The sequence below is a fragment of the Orussus abietinus genome, unplaced genomic scaffold (assembly GCF_000612105.2).
Source record: "Orussus abietinus isolate OABI.00-Male unplaced genomic scaffold, Oabi_2.0 scaffold57, whole genome shotgun sequence".
Lineage (NCBI taxonomy): Eukaryota > Metazoa > Arthropoda > Insecta > Hymenoptera > Orussidae > Orussus > Orussus abietinus.
Window position 1 is genome coordinate 426963 of NW_019394270.1, and position 22687 is coordinate 449649.

The 22687-nt window shown below is 37.8% G+C and overlaps 1 protein-coding gene across 1 annotated transcript in view; it reads right to left on the reverse strand.

Moving 5' to 3' along the window:
• Positions 1-13135: 13135 nt before the first annotated feature.
• LOC105697084 overlaps positions 13136-22687 on the reverse strand; it is a 50112-nt gene continuing 40560 nt past the window's right edge. Inside the window, exons 15-23 of the mRNA XM_012420080.1 lie at positions 18953-19349; positions 18111-18345; positions 17871-18042; positions 17302-17556; positions 17013-17168; positions 16025-16182; positions 15501-15610; positions 14274-14795; positions 13136-13288 (exon numbers count right to left, since the gene is read on the reverse strand). Coding sequence (XP_012275503.1) covers positions 13136-13288; positions 14274-14795; positions 15501-15610; positions 16025-16182; positions 17013-17168; positions 17302-17556; positions 17871-18042; positions 18111-18345; positions 18953-19349 — 2158 coding nt within the window. The remainder of the gene's footprint in view (positions 13289-14273; positions 14796-15500; positions 15611-16024; positions 16183-17012; positions 17169-17301; positions 17557-17870; positions 18043-18110; positions 18346-18952; positions 19350-22687) is intronic.

The window sequence follows — 22687 nt, forward strand, 5'->3', positions numbered from 1 at the left end:
ATCATGATTTAATGTCTCATATATATATACGTTCTACACCTTTAGGAAATCCATTCTGCCCCTTGGGCGATTCGAATTCAGCGCTGCTCCCGCCGCTAGTACGCTGCGCAGCTGGAGAGGGCAGTAAATCCGCGAGGAAGCCATCGATGAATGTCAGTGTACATCAATCTCGTTAAATTTACTGAACTAGTATTTTTCATGGTACTAAGTATGCAAAGTTGCATTTAAATGCAGACTCTACAAATAATTGTTTGCCATCTGTTCCCCGTCAATCCTGACAACATGACATACAAAAAAACAGGAGGGACAACGTGGCCAAAAAATGGATGGCTGTCTGTTCAAAAGAACGGAAGGCCACCGTAGTTGCTCTTTTCTTAAGGGACTGCTTCGGCATATAGCCTCTTCGACTTTGGCAGTCTTTCGGGCAGAGCTCCCTACGTCTCGAAAGCTTGGCAATCCCCTGATTTTTCGTATTAGAAAAAATCACTCCGCGAGCAGATCCAAAAGCTAGTAAAACGACGACCTACGTTCTAAGGATTCGCAGTTCGGGTGTATTGCATATTTATCCGGATTTCCAAGCGCGGTCTAATTCATTTAATTCCTGAAAGAACATTTTCGTAATCGTGGGCGCCTAGGAGGACCCGGAGCGAATAATTTACTTTTCAGAATAAAATGAACTACTCGCGGCAATCCAGAAGTTTCTTGTTGAAGAAATTTCATGGTTCCAATAAAATTGATTTTGGAAGAATCAGAGAGAATCGTAGAGAATTAGATTTGGAAGCTTCGACCGGAAGCTCCCAGATTGGGCGAGGCCGTGCACAATCCGGGAGCCGGGTCCGGCCAGTGGTCGCGGTCTGGGCCGATGGACCGGTAGTTGCCCCGAATATGCTGCCGTGATTTTTTGGAAGATTTTAACTGACAAGGAAACCCCTTGAGGTGTCCATCTCCGATTTTCGTGAAATTTAAATATGTTGTAGAGGATCGAAAAATAAGGGACACGTATTTTTTTTATCGGCCCAATCTCCTATTTGAGAGGTGAAAATCGCCCCTAAAGTTTACCCCCAAAAACGGTTTTTTCTAAATATCTCGAGTTGTAATCGATGTTTTGAAATGAATCAAAGTACAAAATATTTCTCTCTAGTAGGCGAAACTACTGACAGTAATTCGGACCTCGGGGGTAGCAACCCTTATATTGTATTTCAGAAAAACGATATTTCTTCAAACATTTTTGAATATAATATTTGCAATAAAAATGAAATAAATTACGGAAAAATCATTTTCGTGCTTAAAATTGAAAAATAAAGTTGACGTCTTTCAGGATTTTCACAAATAACAGCGTCACCGGGAGTAACCAATCCCTTAAGTGCAGAATAGTTTTGTCCAATTTGAATAAATATTTTAAGGTGTACAATATGTACACTATGTTTATATTTGAATCGGCATTTTTTTCATCAGCCCAAACATCTCTTAAAGGAGTGGATACCGCTATTTAAATTTATCCGTAGAATCATTTTTATAAATAACTTTAGTTTTATAATAAACGTTATGACATCGAAAGTAATGCATGTTTAATGGATTTGTTTCATCAAAAATGAATGAATGAATTAATAAAAACATGATAATAAGGAATCTTTAAAGAAAATAATCGAAAGAAATTTGCGGAAAATCTTTAATTATTTCATTGTCAATATTTTATATTATTTCGCCTTCGGTTTCAATAAAAAAATTCAAGTTAAAATGTGTATTTAACAATCCCGACACGATTTCGTTACTGTATTTTCTTATATATAACAGTCTCAATTAATGCACAGTAGGGACTACTTCAACTGCGCAAATATTTACATTAATAGAAATTACAAAAAGTATGATATATTTACAAAATAGATAAAAAAAACTTTATAAAAATTGGGGATTGGGGATTAGGGATTGGTTACCCCCGGTGACGCTCTTATTTGTGAAAATCCTGAAAGACGTCAACTTTATTCTTCAATTTTAAGCACGAAAATGATTTTTCCGTAATTTATTTAATTTTATGGCAAATATTATATTCAAAAATATTTGAAGAAATATCGTTTCTCTGAAATAAAATATAAGGGTTGCTACCCCCGAGGTCCAAATTACTGTCAGTAGTTTCGCCTACTAGAGAGAAATATTTTGTACTTTGATTCATTTCAAAACATCGATTACAACTCGAGATATTTAGAAAATACCGTTTTTGGGGGTAAACTTTACGGGCGGTTTTCACCCCTTAAATAGGGGATTGGGCCAATAAAAAAAATACGTGACCCTTATTTTTCGATCCTTTACAACAAATTTAAATTTTAAGAAAATCGAAGACGGTCACCTCAAGGGGTTTCCTTGTCAGCTAAAATCTTTTTGCCAAAAGTCACAGTACATTTGGTTTCACGTATGTTGTATGTACAAGATTATCTGCTTCCTCAAACCGAAGACAAATATTAAAAACTATATCGACACAAACAAGAACATTAGAAGCTAAATTTGAAAACAATATTTTATTTGGCGAGCACCCGACGTATACTCCTAGCATATGATCATTTCGATGTTCGCCAAATAAAATATTGTTTTCAAATTTAGTTTCTAATTTTTTTTATTTGTGTCAATACAGTTTTTAATATTTGTCTTCGGTTTGAGGAAGCAGAAAATCTTATATATACTTGGCAAAAATAGTTGATTTGAGTTTTTCATGGGATGGGAGCAATTTTAGCTATTTTCACAATCAATTGAATAAAGATATATGTATTTGGCTAAATTTTTGTACGCCGAAGGTGTTTTGAGGGAATTCATTTAAGAAAAACTTTCCATCCGTTACTAAAAACCGGGAAAGTATAAATGAGGGAGCAGGTCACGAATAAGGAGGCCCATTCGTAAATACAGCATCTTCTTTTAATATATATATATGTATGTGTGTGTATATATATAGATATATACTTTTTTATATTCAACAGTAACATCACAGTAGCTTCATATACAATAAACTTTTGTTATATAATAATTTCATCTGTATTTGTGTTCGTAACCGCTCGCAGGGCGGCGCGGCGAGTGTCGAAGACTCGCAGGAACACGAACGAGATAGGTACTTCTTGTCCAGCGCAAACTTGTGCGATTAAGGGCGAAATCGAGTCTTGACATGTCGAAGAATCGTCCGAGGATCGATCGATTTTGTCGAAAGTCTCCCAAACCGATCCGGAGCCATCAACTCTCTCCCAGATAGAAATTCATGATCATCACATGACGAAGAAAATCGATATACAAACATTTGCTGCATGAAATGTCTGCAATATATGTACGCATATTACACAATAAATTTGAAGCAAAATTTGCGGTAAATTTCTCCCGCCATGGTTCAAATATGAGCTACAGACGCTGCAATTGTCGGCAATGCGGGAGACAAATTTAGCTGTACATATGCGAACAAACATTGAGACACTGCGCGTACTTAACTTTGTTTCATATTTAAGTATTTTTCGTTCGTCATTGTGTCCTGCAGGTATGAGTTCCGAATTAAGACTCATAAGCAACACCCTCATGATCTTTTATGAGACAAATTTGATGCAAATGATGCATTACTTTGTCTATCTGGGTCTCTTTCGAGCGCCTGACGCGGAGTTTTTCGGGCGAGCCTATCTTATCGTTAGGAATATGAGAAATTGCGCCTCCTCGATATCAATCCTCCACATTGAAATCTCAGGTCCGATCAACGGGACCTCGGAGACACTCTACATACTACAATTAATGTTACTTCGCATTGTTTAGCTTAGATCTTACCGACTATGAACCGGCTACTTTCGAGGCCGCGCTTTTTCCCGATTACGCGACTCTGTCCGGCGAATCGACTTATCGTCCCGGCGAGTCCTTCGCCGATTACTAGTCGTCGGTAGTAACAATAACAACAACAACAACAACAACAACAACAATGATCTCGATGACGGCATGTTACGAGTTACGAAGGACAGTGAGTATCAGCGATGCGCGCAGGAATGAATTTTATTTAGCGGTCAGCAGCGGTAGACGTCGAATCACCGAGATGATTGTTTTATGGTCGAATTTACGAAACGAGGGAGCATGTATTTTATATAATCAACGAATTAACGTGCCAAGACATAAGAGAATTCTTTCCAGATTATGAAAATAGCGAGGCAGACGCTTGTTGGGAAAATCGGACATGTTTGTCATTCTGGATGCCGCGAGATTTTTTAGGATTCTATTCAGTATGTACATTGGTTTGCGATATCGCTCATTTTTTTAAGTATTTTTATTATGTCAAGTTAGTAGGCATAAAAGACGAATTGCGTGAGAAAGGCCCAGCCTTAATCTACTTGGATACAAATTTATCGCCATTTTTATGTCCCAGGAAATTTCCTGTTTATCTCGTCTGGGTCGTACTAGTTGAATAAAAATTTGATTCGAATAAAAATTTCGCGAGTTTTTACATTTGAATCCATTGTTTTTACATTTGAATCCATATCAATGGCTCGTTGCTTACCTGCAGCAACGATTAACTGATAACGGTCGTCACTGAAGTGAATTTATACGATTAAGAATGGACCAAATCGATTACTTCTATTGATTGCAATCGATTCGTTTAATTAATCCGCGTTGCTTCGCCACAGTCGCGCTTTAGCTGAAGATCACAATTTTTTTCAGATTATAAAGATAGTGACACGCGATTCTTATTGGAGAAATCGGACATTTTTATCATCTTGGCTGTCGCGGGGTTTTTTAGGATTCTATACTATATGTACATTGGTTTGCGATATCGCTCTTTTTTCAGATATTTTTGATACGTAAAGTTAACAGGGATAAAAGACGAATTGCGTCGTTGAGAAAGGCCCAGCCATAATCTAGTTAAATAAAAATGTATCGTCATTTTTATGTTACAGGAAAACTTTTGTTTCTCTCGTCTGGGTCGTACTAGTTGAATAAAAATTTGTTTCGAATAAAAATTTCGCGAGTTTTTACATTTGAATCCATTTATCAATGGCTTGTTGCTTACCTGCAGCAACGATTAACTGATAATGGTTATCATTGAAGTGAACTTACTCAATTCAAATGGAATAAATGAATTATTTCTCTTGGTTGCAATCGATTCGTTTAATGAATCCGCGTTGCTTCGCGACAGGCACGCTTTCGTTGAAAATCAGAATTTTTCGTTTACTCACAGCGGGCAAAATCGAAAAGTAATACCAAAATTTGCACGAATGTCGGTTAATTTAATAAAATACATGCTTCGTCGATCCGTTTGAAAGATACTTTTCAGTGATCGTCGAGTATCGCGAGGCTAATTGCAGGCGCTTCTAGGTCGCCAAATGACTCCGGAGATCGGAAATGAAAAATGGAAAATGAAAAAGAGGAACCGGAAAAAGTCGATCGAGTCCTCGACACTCGCCGAAATCGCTTGGTGCGATTCGAAATGCATTTTCGTCTACGCAATCCATCGCACAAGTGCAAGATCCGTCAACGCGAATGACGTATGTCTTGTACTTCGCGAAGCGAATTTCTTCCGATTTTACTTTTGTGTTCATAAGTGTATCATCTGCACGGTACTTGTAAGTACGATTGAACTGTAGGCGGCACGGGCTGGACAGAATGTTGCCTCTGGTAATACCTTTTGATTTACAAGGGCCGCCAGTCGCGGCTTTGTACGCAATGTAAACGATGCACTGGTATCGAATCGGTGAGAATTCTACTTCTCTAATTTTTGTACATACAAGCGAACGTCGAAATCGGCGCAACAGGTAGACAAGAGGTGGAGAACGACGACGGGATGAAATAGCTGTCGCACGTCCGATTAATCATTTTTAAGGGTTGCTATGTGCATCGTGATCTTTGACAATCGACTAGTTGGAGACAATACCGATTTGTCAACAAAACGGTCCCAAAAATAGTCTTTGACGGTCGCTCAATGTAAACCGATTGTATAAAACTTATTCAAAATCGCAGGGCCTGCGGCGCTATTGAGTATAAGACTTTCGTTACACTTTTTGGGGCGAAAACGATATTTTCTAGATTTTTTTTCTATCCTGAGCAATGTTTTAATAGGTGGAAAAGTGTGTCTATGTGTTTAAAAATTGTTTAGTTTCTACAATGGTTTGGTTATACGCAAGAAATTTGACTAAAAATGAGGGTTAATAAAGTGGCCGCTTCCGGTTTGATTCGTTTTGAAACATGTTATGGAGCATCAAAAAATAAGAGACATATTTTGACACTGCGAAATAAATATTGAATGTTCGGTCAAGTGCTGAAGGAAAATTCCTCCCTAAAGTTGGTTAAATATGAATGTGAACAGCCATAAAAAAAAAGCCGTATCCCTTATTTTTTTACTTCCTATAGCATATTGCAAAACGAATCAATGGCGGATCTTGAATAGTTCACTCTGTAACTCTCTAAAATTAAGAAGCGTTTGAATTTTGTTGTCCGTTCTAGACGATTGTCAAAAACGATTCTTTATGATGGAGGAACGTGGTTGAGATCGCTAACTGGAGATATTCTGAAGGATGTTGCAGGTGAATTCGAGTTTTTACAAAACCCGAAGACATTCCTCAGGACCGAATTGCAGGAAAGGAAAATGGAAGGTTAGGTACGCTTCGGAAAGTCTACTTTTGCCCAGCCTCTTGCCCGAACGATAAGACACTTAACAGTTTTTGGCGGCACCCTCGATAGGGAATTCATAGTTACTAATACTTTTATATATACGTCATATCGCAATGTTAATTTACGCATAACAACGAAATTTAGGTATTGGGATACAGGAAAGAGGACTGGAACTTGAGAGCACTACTCGGTACGGCCAATCAATGGATCGTGCGAAACGTAATCGTCACCTTGGTTATCGAAACGTTAAGAGAGTTCGATTTTAAATAAGTAGCAATGCCAGTTTGCTAGAATGTGTGCGACAAACCCTCACGAGAAAATTACTTTTGTACGATACTCGTTCAGAGTACCGCTTATGTATTCTGGGACATTCGGTGATACCCTTTTCATAAAGAACGACTCGAGAGAGTGAACGGGATTATTATCGGAACAAACGCTAAACTTCAATAACCTAACGTAGAAATTATTAAATTAATCAGTAAATAAATTCGTAGATACACAAAAGTAGTTAAATGTCAGATCGTCGTCTTAAACCGTTCAAGAGACTAATCCAAAATATATAAGCGGTAGCACACGCCCAACGCACAGATCTCGAATTTTTCCAAATTGTAGTTTCACTTCTTCCTCGTCTTGTCGAAATTAGACTATCTCGTGAAACTTTCCGTAATTTTGAGCAAAAAACCATCTCTATTGATTCCAATTGATCCCAAATCGTGTATTGCAAAGGGGATCATGAAACGTTTCCGAGAGTTCATATCCTTTTTTCTTTTTAATTCAGGAACCGTTTCTTTCAATCCTTGCAAACCTTTGCTGGGACATATTTACAGGATGCAAATTTGAATGAATTCATATGAATCGTATCGTTCCAAGAAAAGATCGAACAGAGGTGACGAATCTCCGCAACGACTGGCCGTAACGTGACGAAAATTCATCGAACAATGTCGGATTCCTCGAAAGCTACTCTTCGAACCGGCGGAGGTCGATTTTAGAATCGCCATTCGAAGGTCGATATGTTTGCCATATTCTGAGCGAGCCTCGACGGGAAGGAGGAGGTCCCGGGTCGCTCTTGCAATCCGGATTACGGAGAAGGAAGTGTCCCGCCGACGATGCGAGTGCTCGTCCCCGTGGGGATAAAAATATATTTCGCGAGGATACGCACCGCAGGGACGTCCCGTTTGGAGAAAAAAGGACGCGCCGTTGATCGGGCGTCCCTAAAAAATCGAGCGAACGGGGCTTCCGATCGCGCGTTAAGTTCCAGGACGAGACGCAGAAATGGCCGACCGGAGTCCTTACGAGGACCCCTCGCAAAAAATGGCGGATTTCGGCAATCTACGCTACCTCGCGTTCCCTCATCCAAGACCCTTTAGAATCTCTGGCTTAGAGTATTGAAGATACAAAATCTACGATAGAAAACAGAACAGACTTCGAATTGTTACTTGTTTTACCCCACATTCAACACAGACGCTTCAGTTAATTATTGTTATTATCCTTACTCGTTTATGTATATATATATATATGTATATATGTATGCTTTTTTATTTATACTCGTTTATATGTATACGCCTAGTAAGTAGTAAACCTTTAAGTTACTTTATGTATATTAGTAAGTACGCTTCTTTATTATACAGATTGTCATTTTCGGCCTCGTCCCGGCCAAGTCCTATCTCGGAGACGCGCCCTCTTCGACGGACGATGGCTGAGTGGCTAAGCAAACGGGGCAAAACTCAGTTTCCTGAAAAATATTATGCTCCTCCGATCACCTCTCGCGTATAAAAGAAGGACTTTCTTACTCCTGAATCGGGACGCGGGGCCGATCTTCTCTACCGGGCTGAGCGGTCTCTTCTTAACCCTTTCGTTACCTTGGACGAGATATCTCTCGACCCGATACTGGCCGATTAACGCTTTTGACGAGATATCTCGCGACCCGATACTGGCCGATCAACGCTTTTGACGAGATATCTCGCGATCCGGTAGTAGCTGTATTTATTTCTTCCTTTTAGCTATACGAATAGAATTAGTTATAAAATATATTCATCTAGAATGTCAAAATATTGGTGCTAGAAAGCTAGATTATCGTCAAAAGCGTTAATCCGCTACTACCGGATCGCGAGATATCTCGTCAAAAGCGTTGATCGGCTACTACCGGGTCGCGAGATATCTCGTCAAAAGCGTTGATCGGCTACTACCGGGTCGCGAGATATCTCGTCAAAAGCGTTAATCGGCCAGTATTGGGTCGCGAGATATCTCGTCCAAGGTAAAGAAAGGGTTAAGGGGACATTTCTGGCGATATGATACAAAAATAAGCACTTTTCATAAATCAATGAAGAAAGTAGAACCGAACGACATGTGGAAGAAAACGTCAAATCTTTAGTAATGTTTAAATGAGTAAAACAGAATTTAGTTTGCTGTGATTTAATGTATTAAGCTCGAAATATATAACTTGTTATGTCACTGTAGAAATTATGATTCCTATTCACAGCGTTTTTAGCGTTAACAGACGTCTTTTATGTGTATCTTTAAATAACTAAAAATGTTATTTAACGCTAAAAGTAGGACTTGAGTCTATACGGCATCAGAATTTGGGACAGAATCGCCTGAAATTTGAAAATTTACAAATTTTCTTTCAATATATGTGAATGGTTTTTATTCCATCTATTGTTAGCGCGAGAGGGTAATTATCTGCGTTAAAGCGTGGGTTAAAAATTGTCGTATTCCTTTTTTTTTTCATTCAGAATAGATAAGGCGATAATTATTTACGTGCATTTAAAGACAATTTTTCGGTTTTGATTTCAGACGATCCTGTTATAAGTTTTGATGGCACTCATTAAGAGGTATAATTTCTACAGTGACATAATTAATGTTATATATTTCTGGCGAAAAATAAACTAAAAATCAAAGTAGACTACTTTTTTAAAAGTACTTAAACATGTGTAACTAAAGGTCGTAACATGTCGTTTATTTTTATTGATTTATGAGAGCTACTTATTCTTTTAACGTTTTGACAGGAAGGTCCCCTTAAGGGGTTACATAGATTTGAAGCAGTTAATTTTCAATGCCCTTTCGAATTGAATTGTAAACAAATAAAATAAGTGAAATAATTTTACCACGCGCCATTACTGCTACTATAAGGATTATATATAAAAAAAGTTCACCATTATCATTATTTTATATTTATATTAGATCATCGAGAAAACCTAGGGCGTCTCGCGAGCTTTACTGGTACACATGATTTCGACAAAATTATTTGTTACAAATTAATGCAATTAAACATAAGCGATATATACACTCGCATCTACTCCATCAAACGCATTCATTAATATTTAACAAATATTATCCATGTTATAAATTAAAAAAGAAAACAATTTTTTTATATACATTTGATTCACCTAACGTTTTCAATCGTAACTACAGATTTTTATTTAAAAATGTGAAGTTCCACCGTACATCCGAGCATACATATCGCTTGTTCAATGGCATTTATTTTTTATAACAAATAGTTTAATCACAGTCATGTACATCAGTAAAGCTCCGTCTAATTCACTGTTTCTTCGATGATTCAATATAAATAAAAAGTAATTACTGTATTGAATTTTCGTTTTTTTGTTCATAATCTGTATAGTACCAGGAACGATACACAGATGAGAGTCGTTTAATTTGTTTATAATTCAACCCGAAAGAAGCATCAAGAATTAACCGCGTAAACTCATGTACCCCTTTTAAAGGAGCCTCTTCTATTTGTCCGGCTTTTGTGCGTCAAACATTCCAAAAGCAGTCCTTCGCGGCAGGAAAGGAGGTCCTTCCATCCTGCGAGATTCTCTATCGACTCGTCGACCTTACTTTGAGACTTCTTCCCCAGTTTTATTCTCCTCTATTTTGTATCTAACTTCGTCTTCTAACTACGCGCGCCGAGCACAGCTCCGCGTCGTGATAATTTCCTTTTCACTTTTTATCTAATCTACAAGAATTGTGCATTCGCCTGCATCTTGGCTCTGATTCCTACTTTACTTTGTAAACCCGGCGCCCGGCACCCTTTTTAAGGTGTCGCGATTATTCGTGTCGCCCACTATTATTATAACTTAAAGGACCGCGGGTTCATCAGACTTCGCTTCGGAGATCTCGTCTTGGCGGAGATTTCAAGAGATATCCAATTTCGTCCTTGTCCTCGTGTACACTGTTAAAAATGTTTCGACATTTCGAACACTAATGAATACAAGTGCATACTAAAACCAGAAATAGCGTACTCGAAATGAAAGTCGGACAAATGTATACTACATTTTGAGGAACACTATTTCTGTGAGAATTTCTACAGAATTCTACATTTTTAACGAAACAATTAGGGGAGAAAATTAGCTAGTAAAAATTGTTAATATGCATGTTACAACGGGATTTTCTCAAAATACATACTGTTGCGTACACTGAGAAAAAAATGTCATTGAACCGAAGAAATATTTCTGTGAATAGTATCAAAGAATATGTTTTGTTAATTCAAAACATAATTATTTGAGTCAAATAATGATTCTTTGATTTAACGAAATATTACAGTGGTACTGTTCAAAGAAATATTTCTTCGGTTCAATGAATTTTTTTATCCCAGTGTATGTATACCTGATCGGAAATTAGCATACAAAAGACTTTGAAATTTGGTATGTATACTCTGAAATTCGTACACTATAATTTAGAAATATTGTTTCTTGAAGAAACTTCGATTATATTTACACTATACTTCGAACATTTTTAATAGTGTACATTTAAATTGATTTTTCGGAAGGAGAGACGAGTTCTCGTCGTTTCTCGGAGATATTTACTCGTTTTTCTCCGCGCTTCTTGTCTTTCTGTTCGTGGAGTGGTACCAAGCCGCCATATTGGATTCTTCCGTCACAACGAAATTTCTGCACAACATAGTTATATACAAAATTGACGTTGTTTTTGAAATATATTGAGGACTATCATGATGTCTAAGGAATTATTTTGTTAGAGATATTTCAAGTCAATACCTCCGATGTAAATTAACATGAGATACGATTTTCCTTCTGTGATCCCAAACTGAACATGGCAATTCGAATCACAATATGATAACTTGGAATTAAACCACGAGACGAAAGTCGATAAGCACTTAAAAATGAAGAAATAAAAAATGAGACTCGTACTAATTACAAATGACGTTCAGAATAGCCAATAATTAATCGAAAACTTAATCTCTTATTTTTTATTTCTTACATTTTAAATACTAAACGTACGATTCCTTTTTCTTTTAATGAAATTTAATACTCATGCTGTAGAGATTTCTGACACGTTGCCGCAACTAAAACGGGGATGAAGATACCTCTGGTTTGATCGATCGATTCAGAGTAGAAGCAAACACGAAGATATATATATCGCGAGCACTTTTCAGATAATTGCTAGGCAAACGCATGATATACGCGCATATCGCATATATTTAACGTCATAGATGGTCGTTAAGATACATTGCCCATATCTCAGCTGATCGTAAAAAAACTCACAATGTCGTCAGTCCAACGTTTGTCTTTGTAAAAGTATAACAAAGTCTTTGACCTATAAATGCACGTTTTCTGACTAATATTCAACTCGAGTTAATTACACTGTTAAAATTCTTTCGATATTTCGAACACTTTCGGGTACAAACGTAAACTAAATCGAGAACAGCGACACTCGAAAAGAAAGTCGAACAATCGTGAACTGCATTTCGAGAAATTATATTTTCTGCGCGAGAATTAGTACAACAGTGTTTTAAAATTTGGAATAAAACGGTAACATGAGAAATCAGAAATAAGTTAATAAATGTTCTAGAACCCCCTTTTCCTAAAATACATACAATTGTGTTTTGGTACGTGATCGAAAATCAGTATTCAGAAGTATTCGAGTTTTCATATACATGTCTTATAACAATCGTACATCGTTTATGTACTTTTGTAGACAATTACCTACGAATTTTTGTGGATGTAATCGATAATTATTATACAAAAAATTTGAGAACTTAGCGTACTTCGCATATCTACCTCTTTCCATATTCGTGTACTAAAATTCCGAACATAATTGTATTCGAAATTTCGAAATGTTGTATGTATACGAAATTTCGAAATATTGTATGTTGAAAAAATTTCGACTACACGTATACCACATTTTGAGTCGATATTTTTAACAGTGTACAATAAGCTCGAGATGTCGAGACCAGATTGGAACGCATTCTCTTGCAAGTGAATCGATCCATCAGCGTTGTCGTCCCTATTGGGGATAATTAATTACTCCTGTTACAGGACATAGTGACTAGAGAGTAGCGAACTCGATACGATAATTACATTCCGGCAGGCGAAGCTGTTTGCCGAGGAACAAAAAGGGTCGCCAGAGAGGACGTCGATCCCGTACTAGTTACGGCAATCGTGTAGAATTTCCTCTAGTATTTAGAAAGGACTCGACGAGTTCGAATAATAATGCACGGAGTAATTGTAAAAGGCCGATGATATCTCAACGCCAGCGCGGTATGTTAATGTCTCCTTTAACGACTCTACAAGCCGCAGTCAAAACTCTCCTGATTCTGTACTTTCTCCTGATAGGCTTCCAGGTAACTATCGACGTTCCTGTAGATTCCAGAGTTCGCCTGGAACATTAGGGTCTCGAGGATCCTCTCGTTCTCTATCGCTTTCGAAGGCAGGACGATCTGAAATAATTGGAAGAAATAATTATTTATTAATTTAAAACATACGTTTACAATGGAGCGCAGTCATTCAAAATGAAGGGCGTATTCTGTTGATCATTTACGCTGCCGATAGGTATTTCAGTCTCATTTGGGTTACCAAACTCGGGAGAGTTTTGCGCCAAATACATTAAAAAGCATGCGCGAACGGCACCGAATACTTAACGCCGAAGTTCGACACTTCAATTTGATTAATATTTATTTCTCAATTAAGAGAACTTATCGTGGATTTAGTTTACTAACGACAAAAGTACTCCAGGCGTACCTCATTGATTTGTCGGTTCTTATACATGGTGAAGTACATCGGAAATTAAGGGACCCGTATCTTCTTATACGTGTTAATTGGCGAGTTTAAGGGACGAAAATCACGGCCAAAGATAATCACCGAAAATAGTTTTTTGACGTTTTGATAATGGTTTTCGTAATGGTTCCTGACCAGACCTGCAATTTGTTCATTTCCAACCAGCAATTTCAATAACATATCATATTAAATTCTGTTTACGAAAAAGGGTCAAAAACTGTTTCTGGAAATTTTCACCTCTTCAACTCGTAAATTAGCACTTATAACAGAAATACTTATCTCATTTCTGATGCACTAAACGTATCTCAAAACGAAAAAAATCGGTGAAGTATCCTTGGGATTCTACACGCGTATCTAGGAACACCCCGTGAAGGGAAACAGGTAGCTAATTGAAAGCAACGCAATTGAATTCATACACACATAGTATAGGAAAAATATTAAAATCCGCTGAAAAAAAGTTTTCCGCTGACAAAATTTAAGAAATAATTTTAAATCCAGATTTCTAAGCTTGACTGTCTTAGTAGTTTTAATGTTAATATCATCCTATCTTGAACCCTCGTATTATACTGTAAATCCTAACGTATGTTCGTAAGGGTCAAATGTGATAAAAAATGTTCGACTTCGGTAGGAATTATTATATAGTATTACCCTGATGAGCTCCTGCGGCGTTATCCTGTAGAGCTTCAAATCTTTGCTGAGCCTATCCATGATGCACTTGAACTCGAGCTTGGCGTCGGACTTTAAGGATTGGGACTTGATCCTGTGTTTCGCCCAACCCAGCATGGCCTCGAATTTCTTGATCTCCACAACCTCCAGGCCGCAGGACATTATCATTTGCACCATGGATTCGCTGAGAGTCAGAAAATCCGGGCTTTGGAACAGCTGGTAGGCCCGCGTCTCGACAAAGGAGAGGATCATGTTCAGCAGCTCCGAACCTGACGTGTACCGCCAGTAATAGTTCTCCAGAGCACACAGCATCACGCAAACGATATCGATCCTGAGGAACTGTTTGGCATGATGGAAACACGCCTGGAGTAATTCCGGTAGGTCGTAATGCTCCGCCGCGCAGATCAGACCAGGAATGTTGCTGCAAGTCAATGGACAAGAGCCCGTGTGCAAGTAGTCCAGCAACGTCCTGAACGTGTCAGGATCGAACTCGATGATGTCGAACTGTAACGAAACGGAGGAGGTTTTTGAATTTACATTCGGAGAGGAAATGAGGCGGGAAGTCCTTCGGTCTCAGCGCGTCGCCAACAATTTCTCAAAAATCCAAATTAAGTCACTTTAAGTTGATCAAATAGTTCAGAAATTGTCAGTTTTAATTCTGAATTAGTGGATTATAGTATATACTGGTCGTAGACCAGTAATATATGGTTCAATGGATTCAATTGCATTTAATATGAACTACAATAGTTAAGAAGATGTTGGGAACCATTTTTGACGAAATGAACGTCGGTTCCTGAGAGATTAGTTGTAAAATCAATTCGATATCGGAACTCGTGTATCTTCTGTTTTGTTTTTTTTTTTATATTCTCGGAAATTTCAATGTTATTTCCTTTCCTACGAGTCATCCAATCCAGATCATAAACAAATGCTTAATTTTGATTAACCGACTAAAATAGCCGAAAATGTTTTGTTAATTTTGTCGGAAATTAACAGGTGTCTAACAATTAGATGGTTAAGTTTGAGCTCCGCCATTAACTCAAGTTGTGTCGGAGCGGACTTCATCAATTATATTCGGGTCATAAAATAAAGTTGTACGTTTGAAATGTTTAGAAGGGAAAAGAAGCCCGGTTCATCAATGCGTGCAAGCAATATTAGACCAAACGTCGGACGCCTTTAGCAGCCAAAAGGTTAAGTTACTTCTTCAAGTACCTCAGTTTGCGCAAGTTTGGCTCGGTCAACTTTCTGTGCATCCGCACAAACGCTTAATCGTGGAACGGCTAGTGATTGGGCGGCCTTTTCCTTTTCCTTGCTTTCTTTATCTGCGGAAAGAATATGCCAATTAATTTCATATTCTTACAAAAATAGTTTATTAGTCGACTCGACTCCTAAATCTTTTTCAGAGGATGTGAATGTGGCATCTGAAGAGCCAATCGTTCATGGAACTTTTCTCCGAATTGGGCGTGCTGCATCATTTTAAACTTTAGAACGTTACTGTAAAGGCTATAAGAAAGGTTCTGACACTCATGAAATTTCATTTTTTATAACAATTTCAAAAAACATAGGAATAAATTTAAACAAAATTGAAAATTCGTGGGTTTTAGGACCTTTCTTGTATCCTCCATATTTATATTGTAAAGTTTGAATCGATTCGGTACATCTAGTTTGGAGAAAAGTTTCATGAACAAGAACTCTTTGACGTCATTTTCACCTTAAATATCCATTAAAGGACTCACTGCTGCAATCCTGCGAACTAGTCCAACGTTTCCTGTCTTCTGTCTGCAGGGTGTTGCCGCTTCCATGCTTCCGTATGCTTCTTCCCCATACAGCAGTGATGGTGCCCAGCCTCGAGAAAGCCCTTTTCACCATAGGCGACGAGGGCACACTTATGGGCCTAAACATATGAGAGCCAGTATCTCACAGAAACCTTAGGGTGGCACCTCGGGGTACGGAGGATATTGTCAATTTCAAAGGAAGAACTTCTCCGGATGTGGAATAAAAGGATCAAATTAAGGAAATCCATAATGGAGCGGATACCGAAGAGGAGCAATAAAGGTATGCGATAATTACAAATTTGTTCAGTGTATCATTTCTGGTCCGTCTGTTAATGAGAATTGTTCACAAGAAAACTTAATAAAATGGGTACAACATCGAGTCATTCGTCCGTCAAGTAACAAGTAAAATGCAATTTCATAATACCCTATTGATGAGAAAAAGGTAAAATACAATGATATCGGCATAACAATGCTACCGAGGTACACATGCCAATTGTTGGTCCCAAAATTCAGATTTAAAGTGCCAATTTAAAAGTACCTGAAAGATGCATTCAACATCAAGATATGCCGGAGTTTACAACGTTTTACAGTACCGTGGAATCATGCTTGTGCCAATGTCCCTTTTGCGGGAATTGTTGTTTCGATTAATCTGCATTTTAGAAGATAACGAAGTACGAGAACCATGCGGTGCTGTGAGGAAAGGAGACATGGATGTGCCATAAGAAAATACACCGATTAAATATTACAGTTCATCATTCGATAGATATAAATGTGTCCGTTCTGCAAGCATTAGCCTCACCAATTGAGAAAAGCTAGAAAGAAAACGCCTGGTTCCTGGAGAACAGGCATTCTCACTTTTTTTCTTCCTTGCATAATTTTTTGCGTAATTTTCTTCAATACAAAAACTCGTAATTCTGGAGATAGAAAGGCATCTCATCCATCAATGTACCTGGGACTTTCTCTGTCAGGTACTTGAAGGAAATTCGTGTTCTTCGTCGTTGGAGCATTGAGCAGGGTTGGTGCAGGTTTTGCTAGTAGATCGGCAACGCTGACTTGAGGACTCCCAAATCCTGTCTGTATCCCGTACAGCATTTCCTGGAAGACTCTGAAAATTGTGGAAATTATTGAACGACTCGAGTTACTCCAAAGCATATTTTCACGAATGCGCCTCAAGTGAAACAATCACCGGTATAATTCTGCAAAATTATTTTACCATAAATTTATATTTTATGAAGTACCTGCTGCGAACACCAAGTATCGCTCGAACACCGATGAACCTGACTTTCTCTTTCTGTTGTCCAGATTTGTTCGGTTTATATACAAGAAAGGTGACGTCGAAGAGATTTGCATTGAGGATGCTATTCGCTTCGTTATTCAAGAAAGCTTTTGTAAAGTCCAAGGCGAGTTGATCGTAATTTTCGAATTGATCCCGAACCGAGTCCAGCAGAGGGGAGGATGGTCTCATGTGACCAATTGGTCTCCACGAACCACGTCTATGAACATCGTTAAAGATTTATTACATTAGAATTTATCTCCATTATTATTCCCCATTTTTATCGGTGCATTGATATTTTCAAACTCAATCTTTTCAACCCCGGAATGAAACTCCAAATCATGCACTTTTGATATTTTCTAGATTTGTCCATTCATGCATTATTTCCAAAATTCATCTTCTAGATTATCATTTCTAAAAATTTGTGAGTTGTGGAATTCAAAGAAAGTAGTCAATAGAGACTACTATTCAATTAGGGGTTCAAGTGGATCAAAGCATTTAGGCAATTATGACATGTCGAAAAGATCTCGATACCTGTAGGGTTTGGGAATTTGTCCAGTTTCCGCGTGGTTCGTTAAATTGGCGACAATGTCCTCCAGCATTTGACTTCTAGTCCTTTCCTGCATCCTGGCGAACTTCGGGGCGGAATAGCTGGCACGTTCTCCGTTAACGATTTTCGTCAAAATCCACTCGCGAAACATCGGACCTAGGAATACCACATATCGATTACGAAACCTACTTTCGTACCATAGTTTAATATTATTCATGACTTACCCTTCTCAAAAACACTTTGCTCCCAGAGATACGGCTTGTAAGCCCCGACCTCGTCCCTAGTTACGACGGACAGCTCGTACTTCGTGATTTTCCTCTTGTTTAAAGGACTTACGCGTACAAGGATGAAAGTGTGAAGGAAATGAGACTTTATGCACGCTGGACTGAAACTCGTGTTGTCAGCTTCCAAAAATACGACACACACGATGTCGTTGCCGATGTGTCGCTTTCTCTGGAGCTGGAGGCAACGTTAAAAAATGTCAAAAGTCTTCAAATACATTTTTGTCATGTTTTTAGGTCTCGAGTAGGAGTGATGGTTAGATCATGAATCGTTCTCATAACCATACAAAGAAAAAACGATTCACAGTCTGAACAAGAAATTTTACTTGCTTCAATAAAAAATGAACACTTGACAATGAGTCTGCAGAATTCATGTCCAGAAACGTTTTTGTTATATCGAGAACAAAACACGCGATCACTTCACTAGGGCAATCCAAATTCTATTAATGGCTGCAATATTCTTTTTTATTGCTCGTTCATTCGAGTAGAAACAACGATTCTTTTTTTTTTTCGTCGTTACTGTTTGGTTGAGGAATAAGTTTCCGCCGTTTTTAACGTAACGTAACGTAAACAAAACGGCGGGAACTTATTCTACAACCCAATACATCTACGTTCGATAAAATTGCAAACATTTTGCCGTTGACGCGATTATGCCTGGAGTAAGAATAAAACTTTCTAAGCAGTACTGTCCTTTGTTAGAAGTTCAAAAGTCTTTATTTGCGTGTGTCAAACTCTATTTTTTTCATGTAATACTACTTCGAGTGTTTTCCTGATATTTTTGGTACCTTTTGCGGGTCGTTCTTCTCAAAAGGAAGCAAGGTGGACACGTGGAACATTATCTCGATGCCCCTCCAATTTGTGTAGACGGAGTAGAGTCCCGTGAGGTCGTGCACGTTGTCAAGGCCACCTTTGTACTTGTCGAAGCCTTTAAGTCTGACCTTATCACCGAGTATCTGAAGGAACTCTTGGAAGAGGAAGGAGTTGTCATTGTTGCCGAGGATCTCCTCCTCGCTGTATTGTCCTTCCTTCACGTAAATGACGCCGACCTTCAATTCAGACTTGATGAACACTTGGTCGAGCTTCAGCAATTCTTCCGGGGTGTCTGGCAGTTGTCCCAATCGCAAGGGCGGATTTATGTTTACCTCCTTGCCGAGGCTCCTGACCACTTCCTCCCGATTGTACCTAGATAAGAAAATGCAGTGGGTCTAATATATATACACGCTTGTTAAGGTGAAGTGAAACACGTTGAGGAACTTGATCGACGTCGATAAAGAAGATTTTTCTAAATGCCTACGTTGCCGACGTTGGTTTTTATATTGACAGCTGTATCGAATTATATTGGGTATTGTACCAAATGGCATACTCCGCCTGTCGTTTTCGTACAATAATTATAAAGAAATCAAAGTAAAACTCCAGAAATCTTCTGGATTCATGCTTTCTGGGGCCCTAATTGACTGCAGAGGAACCCCCTGCGCCATCTGTGATTTACAGGTCAATTATATTTTCACTCCGAGACCTCGTATTATCATCGTTTTAGTATAGAAGCGCATACAACTCTTTTTTTGCCTTTATCCCGTTCAAATGCGAGTTTATCAATTACCAGAGGGTTCTAAATTGTCGTAGAATTGTCCTGACCCTTTCGATTCTCATATCAGAGTCTTCGATAATTGTATATTGATCGAAATATGAGAGCTCGACGCCATTTTGGTTACGGTCTGGGCTGAATTAAAAAATTTGTTTACATTTTGTATGTGTCAGGACAATTCTTAGATGGTCAGGAGTGATGTGTCAAAGTTTTGGACAGTTTGGTCTAATACCCTTAAAAAAAAGTGTTGTATTCGAATCGACTGATTTGAAAGGGGTTTCACTTCACCTTAAGGGGACGTGAAAGTGGCATCTAAGGAGTCAATCGTTCATGACATTTTTCTCTGAACTGGATGTACCGAATCGTTTCAAACTTTACAACGTGAACAGGGAAGCTATAATCCTGACACCCATGAAATTTCATTTTTTATAAAAAATGTTAAAAATATCTATATACAAGCTTTAAAAAAACTGAAATTTCATGGGTGTCCGGAACTTGCTTATAGCCTCCATATTCACGTTGTAAAGTGTGAAACGATTCAGTAAACTCAGTTCAGACAAAAGTTTCATAAACGAGACCCTTTGACGCCACACTTTCACATCACCTTAACCCTTTGCAGTTCCATGTGTAGATTGACTTGACATTTACACGGCGATTTCGGAAACTCGGACCGCAAAGGGTTAAAAGTACTCATGCAATTTATACACTTTCAGTACATTAGATAGTAAAATTATATTTTTTATGTCTTAAAAGTGAATTAGCATAGATTATGAATCTTTTAATAAATTCATCATTTTATGACATCATGTTATAATTTTGTAATATCCTGTAGAAAAATGAATACAATTATATACCACACTTGTAACATATGTTACAAAATTATTTAACATTAATTGCAAATATGTCAGAAAGTTAGTATACCAAGGCTGAATAAAACTTCCGAGAAACGTTATCACAAAAGTAGTGTATCTTTGTTAACTATGTATAACAGTTATGCACATTATACACGGTACGGTATAAGTGACGCGAAAAAGATAAATTAATTTCATGGAAATATGGGAAGATGCCATGGTATACCGAATTGAATTCGTCTGATTTTAATGATACACTCTTCAGAAAAGAAGAATTTCAAAAATCCAAATCCCCTTTTTAAAGGAATTAAGATGACGGGAAAGGTTTTTGCCGATCGCTGACGACGGATGCACTCTTTTTAAAAACGTATGAATGAATTTGTCCGAAATTTTACCATTTGATTATAGAGGCTTGATTATGGAGAGAAGTAATAATTGAGAGCGTCAGGAATCGTTTTCAATAATTTTAAACATTATAGTAATCGACAACTATTCAGATTCGATACGAACAAATAAAAGTATACCCGCGAATTACAATTCTCAACGCGTTACAGCCCAGCTGTCGATATAACCATAAAGATCGATAACATGGCGCGCTGTTTCAGATGGTATATCCGTCAGAAGTTGTTTCTATCGAGAAAGATGAAGGTGATATGTAAGGGTTATTATATATATATAACATAAAAATATTTATTAAACTTTTTTCCAAACTGAATGCACCGAATCGTTGGAAACTTTAGCATGTGATTATGGAGACCCTAAGGAAGAACGTAATACTCATGAAATTTCATTTTTAATACAAAAAAATATTTATATATCTCAGACTAGGACGCAGAATATTTCTAATAATTCTTCTTAAAATTCGAACTAATTATTCTTCTAATAATTTCTATCTTAAAATTCTTTTTGAAAAAAAAAATTTCATAAGCACCACGTTCTTCCTTAGAGCCTTCGTAATCAAGTGCTAAAGTTTCAAATGATTCGGTGCACGCAGTTTGAAGTAAAGTTTTATAAATATTTTTACGCTTTATATATTGGGTTGTTCGGAAAGTAATTTCGTTGTTTCCCAGCAGAGGACTTAATTTTGTTTTTCCAACTTCACACTTAAGCCGCATAATCATTATATATTTTTACAGCTGATCTAGCAAGGCTTGCTTGTGAAAAAGTTTGATTGATTCTACGCAGTAGTTTTTGGTTGGTACCCTTTCAAATATGGAAAGTGAAAAGCGGCATTTTCGGCATATTTTACTTTTTTACTATCGAAAAGGTAAAAATGCTGTTCAAGCAAGAAAAAAATTATCCGATGTGTATGGAGAAGATGTATTGACAGAACGCCAGGGTCAAAACTGGTTTGCAAAATTTCGATCCGGCAATTTTGATATTGAAGATGCCCCATGTTCTGGAAGGCTACTTAAAGCTGATGAAAACACAATAAAGGCATTCATTGATGCAAACCGGCGAATAACAACTCGTGAAATCGCTGAGAGATTAAATTTAACGAATTCGACCGTTCATGATCATTTGAAACGCCTAGGTTTAATCTCAAAACTCGACATATGGATTCCTCATGTTCGTACGGAAAGAAATTTGTGTCATCGCATTGACGTCTGTGATTTGCTTCTCAAACGTCAAGAAAATGATCCATTTTTGAAGCGCATCATCACTGGGGCCGAGAAATGGGTTGTCTACGACAATGTTACACGCAAGAGATCATGGAGTAAAAAAGATGAACCGGCTCAAAGAACTTCGAAAGCCGAAATTCATCAAAAAAAGGTGATGGTATTTGTTTGGTGGGATTTCAAAGGAATCGTTTTTTTTGAGATTCTACCGAACAACACAACGATCAATTCTGAAGTGTACTGTCACCAGCTGGACAAATTGAATGATTCACTTAAACAGAAGAGACCAGCATCGATCAATAGAAAAGTGTAGTGTTTCACCAAGATAATGCGAGACCTCATACAAGTTTCTTAACTCGCCAAAAGCTTCTACAGCTCGGATGGGATATACTGCCACCCCCACCATATTCTCCAGATCTGGCACCTTCTGATTATTACTTGTTCCGGTCTCTGCAAACTTTTTTA